The 18875-nt window shown below is 38.2% G+C and overlaps 1 protein-coding gene across 3 annotated transcripts in view; it reads left to right on the top strand.

Moving 5' to 3' along the window:
* The window catches only part of baiap2a (BAR/IMD domain containing adaptor protein 2a), a 69479-nt gene that overhangs the window by 40937 nt on the left and 9667 nt on the right, over window positions 1-18875 (top strand). For all 3 annotated transcript variants that reach the window (XR_003674699.1, XM_028456243.1, XM_028456244.1), the window contains exons 5-9: window positions 252-323; window positions 4232-4369; window positions 12919-13071; window positions 17007-17249; window positions 17903-18131. Coding sequence is in view for 2 of the 3 variants with exons in the window: in XM_028456243.1 (XP_028312044.1) it covers window positions 252-323; window positions 4232-4369; window positions 12919-13071; window positions 17007-17249; window positions 17903-18131 (835 nt within the window). In the remaining variant the exon portion in view is untranslated. The remainder of the gene's footprint in view (window positions 1-251; window positions 324-4231; window positions 4370-12918; window positions 13072-17006; window positions 17250-17902; window positions 18132-18875) is intronic.

Here is an 18875-nt window from a genome sequence, read left to right as displayed (position 1 = left end):
CTGTAGCGGGTGTGCCCCAAGTTGGGAACATCTGCAGTATATCAACTTTCTCTTTGAGAATTTTTGCAGTAACATCGACCAAACCTAATCTGCATGAACTCCCAATTTTGTTATATCATCTACACTATCTGATTAAATTATAATAGAATAGATTTTTAACCCCGTAGATTTAGATTTTTTTTTAAATAGCCTTCTTCAACCCACTGTTCTTGTTGTTGTTGTTAAAAATGTTTTTGTGTCTGTTTTCCCAGTTGAAATCGTTCCACAATGAGCTGCTCTCTGAGCTAGAGAAGAAGGTAGACCTGGATGCTAGATATTTGACTGTAAGTATCAATTGAAGATATTAGTATTGACTAATGATGGCACTTAATATTTCAGTATTATGTTAATATGTGTTTGTGGTTCAGATTGACTAATTACTTCACTGAGATGAGGTAAGGGCTTCAGGTAAAGCTGTGTTCTTTTCCAGATCTAACAGGAAGTTCTTCCTGAGAAATGTTAGTACATATTAATGGTAAATAAATGCATGTGATTAAAAAATGATTCATGTCAACTGGCACATCAAAGGTAGACTGATTAAAATAATACTCCCTCCTAGAGTTTGTGAATGTGTGTGTAAGCACTGCAGAGCTGGTCTACATGAGATATCTTTAGAATGAGTGGGCTGCATCCTGGGTGTACGCAGTACTGCTGCGCCTTGTTTTGGGGGATGGGATTGTATTAGCATTGTTGTATTGTATTTAAAAAATAAATAAAAAAATTGTGCCTCCAGGATCACAATACGTGCTACCTCTGGTATTCACTACAATTAACTTATCGTACTGTGTTCTTTTGATTTTCAAATCAAAATATTTCGAATCTTCCCTTCAAACGCAAAAGAACTGTTTCTCTTTATACTGTTTTGACAGATTTTGCCATGGTTACGTGATGTTTTTAATTCGGAATTAGTTATTACAAATTAAATCATTCGGAATTAAAGTTTTCTGCTTCGTGTTTACATGAAAATAGATAAATAGATAAAATAATGGTTAATGTCCGCATCTTTATGCCTCCGTCATCCCCTTTTTTCATTATATCCATGTTTTTTAAGGCTCTTATGAAATAGTGTCAGCTCTATTCCGGGCTGCCATGTTGGATTATGTCATCACCCAGCGCGTCATCGCCGCAAGTCGCTCATACGCAAAACAACCGGAATTAACTTAAAGCGGAATTAAGTGTTAACTGTTTACAAGAAAGAGGAATTATTTAATTCGGAATAAACAGCCACCTAATTCGGAATTAAGTTTAATTTGTAATTCAATCGGCATTAGGAATGAAGTGTTTACAAGGTCAGGTTAAAGATCAATTAAATTTTATTCCGCTTTAAAGAGCAATTAAGGCTTCCATGTAAACGTGGACATTGAAACGTTGCATCACTCATTCGAGACGTTATCCTCATCCCTGATCCATGAAAAACCCTTTGTGATGATAAATTCCATACAGATTTGATGTTGTGATAGCAGCTATTGCTTTGCCACAGTCAATGAGAATTAGTCATTTAAACTTTTCACTCAAAATGCTCAAAGCAAATTGTTCTATTTTTCTACACAGAATGATTCCCAATGGTATATCTCCTCTTTTCCCTTTCCAGCTTTTCTTTTGTTTTTCTTGGCTTTTTATAAGTTTTTAGTCTTCCCTCAGAAGTCGGAGCTAAACATTTGAGTGCATTAACCTCATTACTAATCATGATTGCCAAATTAGTTTCAGGAAGGCAGTCTTTAGTGGCCAAAGTTCACCTACTGATGTCTGAATCTGTATCAATTCAAACACAGCAGCTATTGATTGGAAGTTGTGATAAAAGTAACTGAAGTCCACACGCTCTCTCTCCTTGCTAACCAGTGATGAGGATATCTTGTTTATTCAAAAGATCTGTTACGAAGTTCATTCATTTTTGTGATTAAGGTCCTGATGTGGTTGTCCATTAGGGAAATTTAGTTAGTGGTTTGTGGGATTTAGTTCTGGTTGATGATGTAGGAAGTTGCTTTGAGAGAATGAAACTGTGACTCATCTGTTGTTATGAAGTTACAAAACCTTGACCTGAGCATCGACCTGTTTGGCTAAGTGGAAAAATATTGGGCAGATCAATACCGTTATAGGAGTCAAGATCTAATCTTCTCAATGACTTTTATTCAGATACAAACAGGAAATTTTCTCAATCACCATTACTAAGTCTAAAAACAGCTTATCAGGGGGGAGGAGCAGGGGGGAATTACCTTCACCCTTATTGTTGTTGTTGCAACTACGTGTATAAACCCCAGATGTGTAAAGATATATCCTCATTTGTGTCCTCTATATAGCAGCCACGGGAGCTCTCTCACTCCAGATACTGTTTCTATAGCAACAGAGCTGGTAGAGTCGAGGAACAAAATTGTTTTTTTCCTGATAAATAAATAATTTAGCAAATTAAACAAGTCAAGCCATCTCTGGCTGTTGAAAGATTAGTTCAGTGATTGGGATTTTTTTTTTTTTGCAAATTAGGCAAATTAGGCATGGTGTCTCCTTCTGGCTGTTCTATTTGGGGGTTTTCACAGCGAGACATCTTTCTATCCCTTTCTATCTTTGCATCCTTAATGAAGACAACAGCCGTCTTCATGTTCTTCCTCATATCATCTATTAACCTTCTCTGTGGTGTTAATTTTTCTTGCCCTGAAGCTTCTTCTGCAGCATCTGTCCCATCTCTCCTTCAAACATTCTCAGTATGGCCTCTCTGACCTTTTTTTCTCATAACTGCCCTTTATCTGCTGATTTTTTTAATGAACTCATTTCCAATCCACTTCATCCCGGTCACTCCCAAAGAAAACCTGCTTAGAAAAAAAACCTGTTAAATGGACAGGGATAGTGTCTAATTAGGATCTTATAAACTCTTTCTTACTGTCTAGGGGGCCATCGTTCCATCACTCATCATCTATGATGCCTCCATCTACCATACTTCACCCTGCCCACACTCTCCTCAGCTTTTTACGCACTTCCTGTGGACCACAGGAATTTTTAGTCATTTGTTTTCCTTTCACTTTGCATCTTGAACAAATAAGCTTTATGTCTTCCTCTTTTCCTCATCACTTTTCAGCAAGTCATTCATTTTTGGCTCATTGTTAAAATTAACAGCATGCTAAAAACCAGTGATTTGATTGATTGGATACAAACTGGTTGACCATCCTGATCGAAAAGTTTTAGCCTTATAAAAAAAAAAAAACTGAAGCTAAATTAAATATCAAACAAAATACATGTCATATAACCAACTTTAAAGAAATTAACTTAAAGTTGAAATAGATGATAATTTATTTTATCAGATAAAGACAGTGTAAACTCCATACAGTAGATCAATAAAACAAAGATTTTTTGTTCTGAAAAATAAAGATGTAAAAAGGTTGAAAGCGTGTTATATCTCCTCTGTAAACACTCTATGGACATCGTTAATAAAGTTTGTGCATTGCATTGTGGGATGTGGAGTCCCATCAATGGATACAAAGAAGTGTTTTTCCTTCTTCTTTACTGTGATTTTTTGTTTTTTTTTGCCAGGCAAGGAGCGACAGTGATTCACCATTTTTGTTTTGGTTTGTTCCCGGTATCCTCCGTGATATCCCCTCAATCCACCCGACATTCAATTTTGGCCGAATTCGGTTCTCCCGCAAAATAAACATCCGCTATTGTTTTGCTATAGCTTATAATCCAAAAAAACTAGAAACATGTTGGGAAGTCACTTTGGCAGAGTTTGTGGTGGACTTTTCAGTAAGAGTGACGTAAAAACACTTCTATGCATCCGTTTACGGGACTCTACATCCCACAATGCAATGCACGAAGCGAGTGTTTACAGTGGAAATCAAAACAGTTTTGAGCAGCAATTTCAACCTTTTCCATATATTTTTTGGCAAATTATCTTAAATTTATTGATCAATGAGGCTCATCTTCTCCAGCAGCTTTAATAGTCCATCATTAAAAGAATGTTATTAAGACTTGCTGATGGTGTTGTTTTTTTACCGTTTCACAGCACCTGAGTTTTATTTACTTTGGTAGCATTAAACGTGGCGACTAATGAAAGTTAAATATTCCCCAAAGGGCTGTCAAGAATGATTGCTCCTACTCATTTGCCTTATTTAAGCCTGATGTCTAGAGACACCCCACAATTTTTTTGTTTTCAGTCTTTTAAAAGGTTTGACTTTTTCAATGTAAACTGCTTGTTTTCTCACGTTAGGCTGCCCTGAAGAAATACCAGATGGAACACAAGAACAAAGGGGAAAGTCTGGAGAAATGCCAGGGTGAACTCAAAAAGCTACGCAGGAAGAGCCAGGGCAGCAAGAACCCCTCGAAATATGGAGAGAAAGAGATGCAGGTGAGCCTCTTTCAAAATATTTTTCAATTAAGACTCAGGCTTCTTCTTTTGTAAAGGACAATAATGTGACGTAAGACGCAAACATCAGTGGGGAAAGTTTGTAAAAATCAATAGTAATTATCTGTAGTCTGCTGTTCATGCGCTTTACAGATTGTGCATGAGTGTGAGTAATTGTTCTTGAGATTACACAGTGTTGTTGAATGTCATTGCTCGATATTAATAAAGAACAGAGAACAGCCAAGGCCGAGGTGGAGGAGATGACACTGAACTAATCTGAGTGGGAAGGTAAATAGTGAAGGTTTGATTTTGGATTACACACCCATAACACTCCTTTCATACACACACAACACGCCAGGCTCATAGACACACAGCATTTCTAAGTGATGCACTGTAGGTGAATGCACTTAGTTGAGTCAGTGAATCTCACTGCAAAGCTTTGATCGTGGTTGTAACTGGAGGAGGAAAAGCACAAGCTGTGCGAACACCACAAAATGGCTTATTCAGCTACAAGGGTTGGCTGGTGAAGCTGTGTCTTGTTAGGTCTGCTATTTTGTTCTCGACACTTTTAGGAAGCAGCATTGTTTATTTAGTCTTTAGGCTTGAGTAGAATAACATGTTTATGTTCCACTCTGCCCCTCAATCCCTAAGGGGAATAGGGAAATATTTCAAATATGACAATTATTTTATACAAAAAGCAAACTATGATGGAGGAAATGGGAAAAAAATCAATATTGGTGTGTTGGAAAGATACCTCACTGGAAGACTTAATTCACAGTTTGATGTCAGATCAACGTCTGATCAGACGTCCACCTGTTTGGCAGGGCTGTGTTGTGAAACTGCAGGATTTCAGCTTTAAACCATTTGCTCGTTGTTTTGTTTGTTTTGTCCTGTTACCAGTGTTGGTGTCAAACTGAGAAAGATGGCACTCCAGCTAATGTCATCAGTGTGACTGCTGTTCCCTCACATAGATTTCACTAGAAGCTGGACGCTCGACTGCTCGAAGCACAAGTCGAGGCTTGTATGAATGGCTTACTAACACCTTTATTTTATTTTTTTTTCATTTTGGTGATTATAACTGACAACTAATGACAATCCTGAAACCAGACTCTGGGACCTTGATTTCCAAAGGACATGCAAAATGTACTTTCATCAGAGAACAAAACTTTGGACCACTCAGCAGCAGTCCAGTCCTTTTTGTCTTTAGCCCAGGCGAGACGCTTCTGATGCTCTCTCTTGTTCAAGAGTGGCTTGACACAAGGAATGCGACAGCTGCAACCCATGTCTTGCATACATCTGTGCGTGGTGGTTCTTGAAGCACTGACTCCAGCTGCAGTCCACTCTTTGTGAATCTCCCCCACACCCATTTTGAATGGGTTTTTTTTTACAATCCTCTCCAGGGCGCGGTTATCCCTATTGCTTGTACACATTTTTCTACCACATCTTTTACTTCCCTTCGTCTCTCTATTAATGTGCTTGGACACAGAGCTCTGTAAACAGTCAGCCTCTTTAGCGATGACCTTTTGTGTTTTTCCCTCCTTCTGCAAGGTGTCAATGGTCGTCTTTTGGACAACTGTCAGGTCAGCAGTTTTCCCCATGATTGTGTAGCCTACAGAACTAGACTGAGAGAACATTTAAAGGTATCTTCAATATTGAACATCTCTAAATAATTCACATTTTCTGAGATACTCAAATTAGAGTTTTCATTAGTTGTCAGTTATAATCAACATTAAAAGAAATAAACACTTGAAATATGTCAGTCTGTGTGAAATGAATGTATACATTATACCAGTTTCACTTTTTGAATGGAATTACTGAAATAAATCAACTTTTTCATGATATTCTAATTACATGACCAGCATCTGTACATTTGTCCTTGTCTCCTTTGATTGGGGAGATTTGCTTGGTTCTTTAAAGGAGAAGCACTTTCCTTTGTCCACTTGGTTTGCATGTTGACATACACCTCCAGTCGTTTGCTGTCTGCGATGGCGTAGCAGGGCTGGAATGATTTGACCGTTATGTCACATGGAGTTTGTTTCACTGTGTCATGAATGCTTTGAAAAGAGGGTGTGTGAAGTGTCATCAGGCATCAAAGCATGGCTCAGTGTGTGGATCAGCAGCACAGTATGAAATTTGGAGTGGTGTTCGAGGGCATTGCAACAGGAGATTTGGTTTAATTATGGCAAGCTGCTGCAAGTAAAACACTACACGGGCCCGCATAATTAGACTTCAGTTGAGGATCTTGAAATGCAGTTTAATCTAGAAAAAGAATTTCAGCAGGAATTTGAATTGATATAAGCATCTATCTGCGACAGAATATTTTATAATGGTACCACTCTGGTTCTTTAATTCCACTTGAAGTACAAGAGTGCTTTTATGAAAAATAAGTTTGAAACCTTTTTGATGTGCAAAAAAGAACATGTTTTGCAATAAAATAAATTTGAAGGAAGCAATAATCCATCAAACATGAATCCATGGTATCTAAGTTCCCATTTGTTTTGCAATTCATTTGGATAATTGTGGTTGTGAAAGGATTGCCGATCAATTAAGAGACAAAACGTGAGAAAAAAAAAAAAGTATATTCTTCACACTGAAAGACTGATGGTAGTTTTTTTTTTAATAGCTTTAAACCACAGCTGTAAGAAAGAATAAAATATAAAAAACGTTGTACCCTAGAAATCCACACATTGTACTCCAGTCTTCTCAACTGTTCTGCTGGGAATTGGCCACTCATATCAGTTTGGATTTCTCGATTATTTTCAACAAAAGACACGATGAAGAACTAAATTGTCTAGATTTGCTATCACCTGGTTGATAGAAAATCATGGAAAGGCTTCTAAAAGTTTCAGATGTTTTTAGAAAAGCTAGATTTATGATGGGAAAGCTGACAGTCGGTTTAGTCAGCATTTTTCTCTAGCAATAGACTTCAGACATTTTCCTCTGTTTAAATAAATATCAGTAAAAGTTTTTCACCATTATTGCTAAAGACGGGTAGTACTGGGCCTCAGCTCAGCTTGATGATGATCCAAACTTTGGATCCCGATCATTACTGTTTTTTATACTCATCAAAAAACGTCATAAACACTTGAGATAAACTACTATGAAATTGTGTTAGGTACTAGGGGTTGAACAGACGAGTCGACTTTAGTGGCGTCGACTAGTCGCAGTACCTGACTTTTGCCCAAGATGGCGATGCAACACAGCATACGAGTGTCCTAGTACCCCTGCACGGCAAGGCAGTACAACATCAAGCGTTTCTCCTCAAACTGCAGCTGGTAGTTAGATATCATGACTAATAAATGCTAATGTTAGCTGTAGTAGAAACATGTCAGTATATTAAGCAGATCTGGAAAACATCAGCAGCGCAGGACAGAGGCTCCATAATGTTGCATTCACACTGGATGCGTCACGAAATTACATACAAAGTCAATGGATAGACGCGTCCCAGATGCGAAATATTTCCTGTGCGGCGGTTCGAGTCGCACGTCAAGAGCGTTGGCCGTGTGAGCGCGCTCCCAATTTTAAGCATATCCGCACATCCGCAAGAGTTGAAAATACTGAACTCCTGCGACTGTTTCGCATGACGAAAGCAAATCAGAGTCTTGTTGACGATGACATCAGGCTGTCAACACGGACACCGGTCTGTTCACCCATTCAACCATGGAGTAGAAGCTGTGTGTGACCACCTGGAGCTGTATGACACAGCCTTTATAACCAGGACTGGACGAGGATGGATTTGGCATGGTGGAGAATTAGCGAGGAGGTGGTAGTGGCAGGTAAAAGTTTTCTGTGTAGTTTTCATCTTTGAAAGTCGGCACTGAGCTAGGATAGCATTAGCCGCTAATCACACCGGCTTCGCTTCAAATGCGCATATGAAGCAAATGGGGCCCTTTTTTGATCCTGCGACACATGCGGAACGTTTTGTGGAGCAGATGCGTCCAGTGCCACAGAAGACGCATTCGGTGTGAACGCAGCATTAGCGGGAAGACCGCTGCTTCTCGTGGATATTTACTCCCCCTTAAACACATTTGTAATTCTTCTCTATTCTACATTTACTTCACCCACCATAGGGTCATAAGGGGGAGTAAATCGCTCCTTAATAGCTACGACTACACAAATTATGTAGTCGTACAATCCCTATTAGGTACCTAATAAATGGGTTTTATGGCGATGTTAGCCTTTTGCCAATATTTGATATTGGCCAACATTAAATTTATGATTTCCAATGTTTACTGATACTGATGAATACATATACTCCCTCCTCTACTCTGTATATCTCCTGGCCCCCTGTCCAGGGTGTACCCCAATGAGAGCTGGACATGGGCACCAGCAGACCCCCGCGTCCCCGATAGAAGCAGCAAGCGGGTCAGAAAATGGATGGATATTATACATTTCTATTGAAATGACTGATTCAGGCTACTTTTAATGTGATGCCCCACTTCCCTCAATAAACAGCATCTCTGCAAAAATAAGAATGCTTGTTCAACTTTGGTAATTGAAAAAGTAATATATGTTTTTATTGTGTTGTCTTAAACAGCAGATATGGATTTTTCAATATCAATGAAAAAACTGACCCTGATGTTAACCAATATAGTCCGTCTCTAGTTTAAAATAATTTGGACTGAATACTTCAAATTTGTGTGTTTAATCAACTACAGAGTTGTTGTATTATTTAACTTTTTCACTGAGCATCTATGACGGGGGAAAGTGTCGACCCAGCACTGGACTTGAGATACGCAGGGGGAAATGAAAAGCAATCCACCTTTTTTCATTTTCAGCCTACTTGCTGTTACTGATCCAATCACGACTGTCGATGTATGAGAGAGAACTTGATTCGTTGTGTCTGAACCCCGCAGGGAGGACCGCTCAATGAGCAGGAAAAAGTCCTGAACTCACACCAGAGCCATGACTCACAGTAACAACCACCTTAGAGAATTCCTTTAAGATAGTTGAAGGAAACAGTGAATTGGAAGTAAAAGTTCCTCAAAACTCGGTTGTTTTAGCAAATCAAAGGCACTAACTTTTACTTTTGATCTCCTTTCTACTCATTAAAAAGTAAAGTAGAGTAAAAAGTATGTCTGAGCAGAGTTTGGAAGCTGACACAGATGGTGGCTACATTTTATCTCCAGTGATCTCACCCTGCTTCCTCACTCGTAGCAGTTGTCTCTCCTACTCTAGCTTTTCTTTTTGTCTATTCTCCACTCCTGATCCCTTTGAATTCTTTCACAATGAGACTCCTTCAATAAGGAAACTTTAAATGCTAATCAGTTAATATTGTAGTTCATTGAAGGGGTCCGAGACACCAAAGAATGTTGTCTGATCATAATAAAAAAATTCTTTGTGGGCATATTCCTGTGGTAATAACCCAAAATGAGAGCAAGTAATTTGGTCGTGAAAATGTGCAAATCTAAGTATTAGAACCAACATTTTCATTAGGGATCAAATCAAAGGTAAAACCTTTTGAAACCCCCAGAAATAAAACAGTGGATAAACAGCTTTTTTGTACAACAATATTCACTTTCTTTTTTTAAAAGTGTGGAAGCCTTTCTTCCCACTGCTTGTAATTACTGGAAAATGTGTGGGTGTAATGCAGAGAAATGTCTTTTTTTTTTTTTTTTTTCCAGGTGTATTAGGATTTTGTCCTGGATATGTCAAACTTGCAGAGAAGCAGCTAGCTGATCAGTTAAAGCATGAATGCAAGAGCTGCACCAACATGTCACAGGTTTCATTTATATTCATAACCTTTGCAAAACTTGTAATTCAAGCTATGATGTAACCTGAGGTTGCTTGAATATAATAGTGGCTGGTGTCAGTCTTGGCTTTTCCCACTGCGCTCATTGTCTAGGATTACTTTAGTGACCTTTTAAATGATTGGAGAAATGTGCAGTTTGTGTTTAAGAAAAAAAAAAAAAGACAGACACAGGACAGTGCAATCAAAAAGGATAATTGCTATAAACAGAGTGAACGAGGGGCAGCGGCTTTAGTTCGGATCTTTTTCTTACTTAACCAAAGACGCTATTCATTATCACTGGGAGCCTTTTGTGTATTCCTTGTGTGTACTGCCTTGCAGTGTTACCTCTTTGTTCTCTGTGTCGTAGAAAGTATGACTCGTACCAAAACAAAACCAGTATCTCAAACTTTTTCCAAAGGAAGACGAGCCTTTTCAACGCGGAAGCTCCAGCGACTTTCTCATATTTGCATACCTTTGCTCCACCCTTCACAACCCACTGTGCCTTGCAGATTCTAGAGCTGCTAATATAATATAAATTTAAAGATGACTCATTGGGATTCTTGAACTCAAAGTATATCCTGGGAGGTTGGAGCGTTGCATCAATCTCCATCTGTCCTTTTCATGCTGTGACATCATATGAATCTTTGTGAAATCATTCAGCTGATTTTCTTTCTTTCCGCCACAAAAAGTTACTATTTGTGTTCTCGATGCATCTACCGTGACTGAAGATAGTCCCGCTTTGTTACTGCAGAAATACATAAATGTTTGAAGTGTAATGAGTTACAGTGTCATTTCACAGACATCCAGTTATCAACATCTGCACTTTTAAAAGCTGTTTTTGCCATTTGGAATATTCCTACACTGAATTCCAATGAAGCAACATCCCAGCTGTCAGATGTGAAGAACTGGTATCCTCTGGTGTTTGCTTAATAAATATATCTGCAATGGGTTGCATTTTAAACATAGGAACTTTTATTTTTTATTTTATTTTTGGAGCAACTGGGAATAGATAAAAAGCAATCTGCGGGTTTTAATTTAACTCTACGTGTGAGTTTGTGTGTGCTTTTTCATGTATCTGACATAAGTGTTGGTATTGTTTATAAAAAAAAAACAACAAAAAAACAGTATTGGGTGCATATTCATATTTTTTTTTTTATTTATTATCTAAATCTAAATCAGAATCAGAAAATATTTCATTAATCCCTGAGGGGTAATTAGAATGGCATTTTAAAAAACAATACTAATAGTAATAAACACATACGCAGAAAAAAGGAACAAGACTCCTTTAAAAAATAATAAGAATAAAACAATATAATAATGAATACAAATAAATACAAGTATATATACATACAGTGGGGCAAAAAAGTATTTAGTCAGCCACCAATTGTGCAAGTACCCACTTAAAAAGATGAGAGGCCTGTAATTTTATCATAGGTATACCTCAACTATGAGAGATAAATGATTGGTAAATCCCTCGGTAAAAGAAGTATTTGGTCACCTACAAACAAGCAAGATTTCTGGCTCTCACAGACTTGTAACTTCTTCCTTAAGAGGCTCCTCTGTCCTGCACTCATTACCTGTATTAATGGCACCTGTTTGAACTCGTAGTATAAAAGACACCTGTCCTCAAACAGTCACACTCCAAACTCCACTATGGCCAAGACCAAAGAGCTGTCAAAGGACACCAGAAACAAAATTGTAGACCTGCACCAGGCTGGGAAGATTGAATCTGCAATAGGTAAGCAGCTTGGTGTGACGAAATCAACTGTGGGAGCAATTATTAGACAATGGAAGACATACAAGACCACTGATAATCTCCCTCGATCTGGGGCTCCACACAAGATCTCACCCCGTGGGGTCAAAATGATCACAAAAACGGTGAGCAAAAATCCCAGGACCACACGGGGGGACCTAGTGAATGACCTGCAGAGAGTTTGGACCAAAGTAACAAAGGCTTCCATCAGTACCACACTACGCCGCCAGGGACACGTCCGTGCCCGTCTGAAGTTTGCTAGAGAGCATTTGGATGATCCAGAAGAGGATTGGGCAAATGTCATATGGTCAGATGAAACCAAAATAGAAGTTTTTGGTAAAAACTCGGAAGAGAAAGAACACCATACCTACTGTAAAGCATTGGGGTGGTATCATCATGTTTTGATGCTGTTTCTCTGCAAAGGGACCATGGCGACTGATCTGTGTAAAAGAAAGAATGAATGGGGCCATGTAAAATGTAAAATGTAGATTTTGAGTGAAAAGCTCATTCCATCAGCAAGGGCATTGAAGATGAAACGTGGCTGGGTCTTTCAGTGATCTCAAGCACACCGCCCGGGCAACGAAGGAGTGGCTTCATAAGAAGCATTTCAAGGTCCTGGAGTGGCCTAGCCAGTCCCCAGATCTCAACCCCATAGAAAATATTTGGAGGGAGTTGAAAGATATGCATGGAGGAATGGGCCAAAATACCAGCAACAGTGTGTGAAGACTTACAGAAAACGTTTGACCTCTGTCATTGCCAACAAAGGGTACATTACAAAGTATTGAGATATTTTTTTTCTTATTGACCAAATACGTATTTTCTACCATAATTTGCAAATAAATTCATTAAAAATCCTACAATGTGATATTCTGGATTTCTTTTTCTCATTTTGTCTCTCATAGTTGAGGTATACCTGCCCCACTGTATATAAACAGATTTTTTGTAGATCCCTGGCTGGCCAGCTGCCAGATAAGTGGTGAAAAAAAGTATGAGTTTGCTTTTTTCATGACAAATCTATGGATATGAGGGTTAATCTTTTTCTGCATGCCCTTTTGTGTTCTCTTTCAGTTTGTGGAGACCATCAGCAGTAAGCAGACTGAGCTGGACACTTTCATTGCAGAGGGATATAAGACAGCCTTGTCAGAAGAACGTCGCAGATACTGCTTCCTGGTCGATCGTCAGTGTGCTGTGGCTAAGAACGGCAGCGCTTATCATGGCAAGGTAAGATAAAGTTTCTCCCTTGTGGTGTTTTCAGAGTAGCCCTCCTAAATGAATTTAACTGGTGATTTTAATTATTCAAACAAATATACAATCACCTCTTAGCATGAATATGCTCAAGTCATTGACTGGAAAAAACTTCGACGCAACAACATTTTGTAAATACTGTAAAGATATTTCAGGCATGTCTCAAAATATGTTTTATATTAAGAGTGCTAATAATTTTTGAATTAATTTGAAAAGTACATTAAATAATGTAGTCAATGTTTTATTGTCGATTGAAACAAATTTAGGGTTTAAATAATCAGCCAAACTCCATGGTAATTATCAGCAATTTCACAATGAGGTAAAAGCAGTCAATAACTGAAATTGAAGCTGTGCTTGAAGAGGTGTGAGCTATATGACAAAAAAAATAAAAAATCAGCAGTGCAGCAAGGAGACCAGGATAAACCAACTGTAGCAGATTTACACCCAGTTTTTGCAAAATGTCTCATTAAGGCCCTTCTGACAAGGTTCAAACAACACGCACCATTAAGGTTTGGATGAGGAAGCTTTGTCTATGACATTAAATTGTTGTTTGTGCGTGGAAGAGTTGTAGCTAAAAAAAAAAAAAAAAAAAGTAAAAAAAAATATCAATATAGTATAAATAAAAAATAAAATTGAATAATTAGTTTCAAACAAAATTGTAACTGAAATGCAAAAAATGGCAAAAGGTGCTCTGGACTAATGTAGCAGAAAGCCGTTTACCTAACAAAGCTATCTACTATTTATAATAATAATAATAATAATAATAATAATAATAATAATAATTAATTATTATTATTAAAGGAGAGTGGCTTTTTTTCTTCATTATCCTTTTGCCATGTATCAGTCTTATCTTTTTACTGTTGTTGTCTTCTGTTTCTGTTTTTCTTAACACTTTTGAATCTAACCATTGCTCTCCTAAGCAAAACCAGCAAACTGAATGTAAAATTCAGGCTTCACCTGCTCATGTCATCCTTTTTATTTTAAATAATCAATCGGTACTCTTGACGATACCAATGTGATGGACGTATTTGAAGCTGTTCTCCATTGTTTTCCTCTTTGTGCCAATATTTATAGTCGAGTGCTTGACTTAAAAATGCCAACACTTTTACTCACAAACAGAACCATTGGGATGATAAACTTGCCTTATGAATAATAGTATTTGATATAGCATGCTTTAATCAGATTAATGTCAGAGTGCTATCAAAGTGGCAGAAATGCATGCAGCTTCTTATTTGTATTGTTTTCAACAGAAGTAACTAAAAAAAACACCTTAATAATGGCTTGTTGTTTTCATGGTGCTCCTGACATTTGAAGGGAAAAGCTTTTGAATCCAAACAGTTTTCCCCTTTTTCACACAATGGCATTGTAGCAATTTTAAAGCCAGGCTTAGTTGCTTCATTTATTGATGTCTGTTTCCTTGTGTGGCACTGCGTGTGATTGTTTATCTGCAGCAACACTTCCATTTTTCAAGAATATCAAATTTTTGAGTATCGGTCTCCTGGGATCACTGGTGGGTGTAAGCTGCCAGCCTAAAGACAAGGATGCTGTATGGGTTTATGGTGCCGCTTCAGGGTTCTTGTTGTTTTTTTTTGTTTTTTTTCCAACATGTTGTTTAATGGAGAATCCGGGTAGGGGGGTGTGCGTGGGAAGAGATCACCTTCAGCAAGCTAAAGCACCCTCTCCGGAGGGTTGTGTCTGTAAAAGATGAGAGGGAGAACTTAACCACTTATTGTCTGAAAAACAACATAAACACTTTGTGCATGAGTCCAAACTTGTTATGCAAATGTTCATTAAACTGTTCATCTTTCTAGAAAGAACCGTCGTGTCCACAGGCTGCATGATGCTGCAGCGGGTACTGAGCTTGTTTGAATGTAATAATGCCTCACCCACACAGCACATCATTGCAGCAGCACAAAGGGCATTGGTCAAGGATACACAGCAAGAAAACATCTAGATAGACAGTACATATTTCACTTTACAGGGACAAAACACAAAATAAAATAAATAAATACATAAAATACATTTTTATATAATCACAATAATGCATTCTCTAAACCCCAAGCACACTCTTTTCTGCTGAATACATATGCATTTGGGTATCAAGTAGTGCTGTTGATTGATCCTAGTCCAACTTTCAACATTTGAGTAAAAGTATTTTAATTTTGTGTATTTAGTTGTAAAATGTCAGTTACTGGCCTCTAAGGGTTGAACGCTGCTATTACAATTGATTTTTGCTAATGGCTAAGACCGATTATTTGGATTATTATGCGTCATCAACTTTCAATGTTGGTCCCGCGCCTCTTATAAATGCTGAGAGGAGGGAGGAGGGTTTCCTCCAACCACAGCCCTCAGTGAGCATTGATTCATGAGGAACTCCATACCATACCCGTCAAATATCCCGTTTTAGCCGGGAAACTCCCGTATTTTACCCCTCTTTCCTGCCATCGTCCCATATTTGTATTATCCCGTAAATATCCCATATTTTAATAAAGCAATAATTAAAAGATACATAAAAACATTATTCTGCCTCTTTAAATTGAAAACTGTCACTAGCCGAGAACTGCCACCTGAAGTGCCCTGGGTGGGCCTGGGTTCTTGCGAGATTAGAGCCAAAAACGTGGTAAAACCCGGAAATAACTGAAGAGAGATGGATGAATGTAAGAAAACGTTATGGTGGGGAAAAAAACAATGAACTTGTGTAAATACCTTGGAAAATGGGACAGAGAGTTTACCTTCGTAAAGAGCAGCAAAATGGGACACAGTGACATGTTCTGTAAGATTTGTAAAATCAGCAAATCACAAGCACCACAAATATACACTCCTTTCAAAAAGTGTTAAAGAATGTAAAGTCTGCAACAAAAGTGTCTAATAAGTCATTAGTGAATACCAGAGAACTACATCATTGAGCATGAGAAATTAAAAGAAAATACATAATAAAGATAAAATGTAAATGTGTAATTTAAAGATAACACGTGAAATTAACAGTAAATATTCCATGTGTTGATTTGTACATGAACTGTAATTATATTAAATAAAGAAATGTGCTTCATATACCCATTTGTGATTTCATTTAGGCTGTATTATAATGTAGGAAGTAGGGTTTAGCAATATATCGAGATTCAAGATATACTGTATCAGGTTTTCTATAATGGCAATATAAAAAACTTATTTTGTATAGAAATGTTTTCGGAGTCGCTGCTTTGAGTGCGTTCTAATCCAGACCTTTCCCATTATAAGCTACACTACAGAACTCACTCACACATGCTGTCCCTTTCAGGGGAAAAAGCCAAAAGTGGTTCATATTGTGCAGCTGTGTGTTAATAAATGTGCCTTTGTGGCAATTTGCATCAGCAAATTTAACCCAGAATTGTCTTTCTGTTCAAGAAGTCATTTGAAATAAAATCATTGAGATTTAAATCGTATATCACCATTTTGAGAAAATATATTGAGATATGAGTTTTGGTCCATAACGCCCAGCCCTAGTAGGAATGTTCACAGCATTTCAATGTCAACAAAGGTAGGCCTATCAGAGTCTGATCACCTAATTGTTTTTAGTAAGTGGTTGACAAGTGGCTATTTTAGATTTTTTGTCTACCTGTGGATACTGGAGCTTTGTTGGGGTGGTGGGACGGCTCGTAACAGGCACCAGAAAATTTCCTGTATTTTCAAATTCGAAACTTGACAGGTATGCTCCATGCACCGCCCATTCCTGCGGTGATGTTTTTGACTCTGTTCTCCTCAAAGAGCAGATTCTGGTCTAATCAGAGGGTTCATCAAGTTATGTGTGTATTTACACATAATGTGTGTATTTCCCTCCTTGTGGCAAGTCAGTAGAAAGCAGATGTTTAGTTACTCTTTAAGTTGTCATGTTAATATGAGTGAGCCCCTTCATGTTTTCTGTCTGCTTTTAGGGAAAAGACCTCCTCACTCAGAAGATTCCTGTCTGGCAGCAGGCCTGCTCGGATCCCAACAAGCTGCCAGAGAGAGCCATGCTCCTGGCCCAGCAGATGGGCTCTGCTTCCCTGGGAGGAACAAGTCCCCTGCACACCTCCAAGTCTAACCTGGTCATTTCAGACCCCATCCCAGGGGCTACACCTTTGCCTGTGCCCCCCGAGCTGGCTGTTTTCATGGGTAGCGGCCTCGGACATCAAGCGGTGAGATTTTGAATTCAGGGTCAATAAAGTTTAGTTATCAATACAATTTCTGTTCACAAAATTGGTCCAAAAAGATACAATAGTGTAGCTATTTTGCTATTGATGAATGCATCATGGTTATGATATAATCTCCTGTTCCTTTCAGTGGGCATAATCTAGTAAATGTTTTATTGTTGCAATCCATCCTTTTCTGACTGAGAACTTTCAACAAAACATCAGAAGTGTCTCACAGGGTCCCCGCAGTTATAGAATATGGAACAGATTTTCCAGTTTTGAAAAGTCATGGAATATAGCCTATTTTTTCTTAATGTTTAAAATATATTAAACCCCAAAGATGATGAGCTTTATCTCAAAGTGCAAGTGCTGCATACCAGCAGCATCATTGAGCGGGAATCACAAGATCCCACAAATTTGTGCAAATTCACTCCAGGTGAGTTAGTTTGCACGTTGCTGAGACAAGCCTGGGAGCATCAATGGTCGGAATGGTTTATCAAACTTCTAGAAATGCCTAGAAAATATGCATATGCAGATGTGAAATTCCGACAATGGCTGAAGATTGTACATTAGTCTCAACAGGAGTCAGAACATATTTATTTTCATTCACAGATTGAGCACACAGTCCAAAAATCACAATCTCCACTATTGCATTCCAGAGGCTGCTGGGCCCTGATGGAATGTCCATGGTCAATGGGACAACAGGAGTCCATGGGGAGGACTACTGGGATGGGGGAACAATGGCCGTGTCCCAGGCCAGGCCTGCTTCCCCTCAGACCCAGGCAGCGGGGCAGTCCCAATCCCAGCCCCAGAGACAGGTCAGCGACGTGTACTCCAACACCCTCCCCGTGCGTCGGCCTGCCCCTGCCAAAAACAAGAACCCTGTGGGTAAGAACACTGCCTGAGATCAGACTAAATGGAAAGAAAAAGTACCTTTAACCCTCGGAGCATCTTTGTGACAAAAAGTGACATTTTGGGTGTTTTTATTTGTTTGGCTCTCAGTATTCCAGTCATTTTTAAGGTTAGTTTTATGAAATCTTGCCACTATTGTTTTTTACATTTTTATTTGCTTAATTTTAAAGTCCTGTATTGAAGGTGTATAGAACGGGAGATATGCATCATACTGACACTTGGTAACCTCATGACCAAATTTACCCCATTGACTCTCATTGTAACCACATATTTTTCATATAGTGTAATCATATCATAATGTTTTTTCAATTAATACCTAATAGATCAAAGCCTCGACCTTCAAAATATAAGGAAAATATGTTTTAGTTGTGATGACTACCAACCAGAGGCATTTGCATTAAGTATTAGGTTCAGTGAAGGCCTGAATTTCTTAATCTTGCAAAATATACAAGGTATAATTTTTTTCTTTAAAAAAGTCCTTGTTCCAAAAAGAATTAATTAAATTCAATAACCGTTAATGACATGGTCAAGGCTGTAATATTTTCAACAAAAATATTTCACTTTTGGCCCTCATTTTTGGAAATACTGCATATTTTGGGTTTTTCCTGCTAAAAATAATTGGAGGTTCTCATGGTAAAAAGTCCATACAAAATTAGAAAATTATAATACCTCTTATATCTATAGGATAGGTTTGCAGTAGTTGAAAATATCCAATGCAGT

The sequence above is a fragment of the Gouania willdenowi genome, chromosome 8, assembly GCF_900634775.1.
Source record: "Gouania willdenowi chromosome 8, fGouWil2.1, whole genome shotgun sequence".
Lineage (NCBI taxonomy): Eukaryota > Metazoa > Chordata > Actinopteri > Blenniiformes > Gobiesocidae > Gouania > Gouania willdenowi.
The sequence above is the reverse complement of the archived record's forward strand: the minus strand, read 5'-3'. Positions and strand labels throughout refer to the sequence as shown.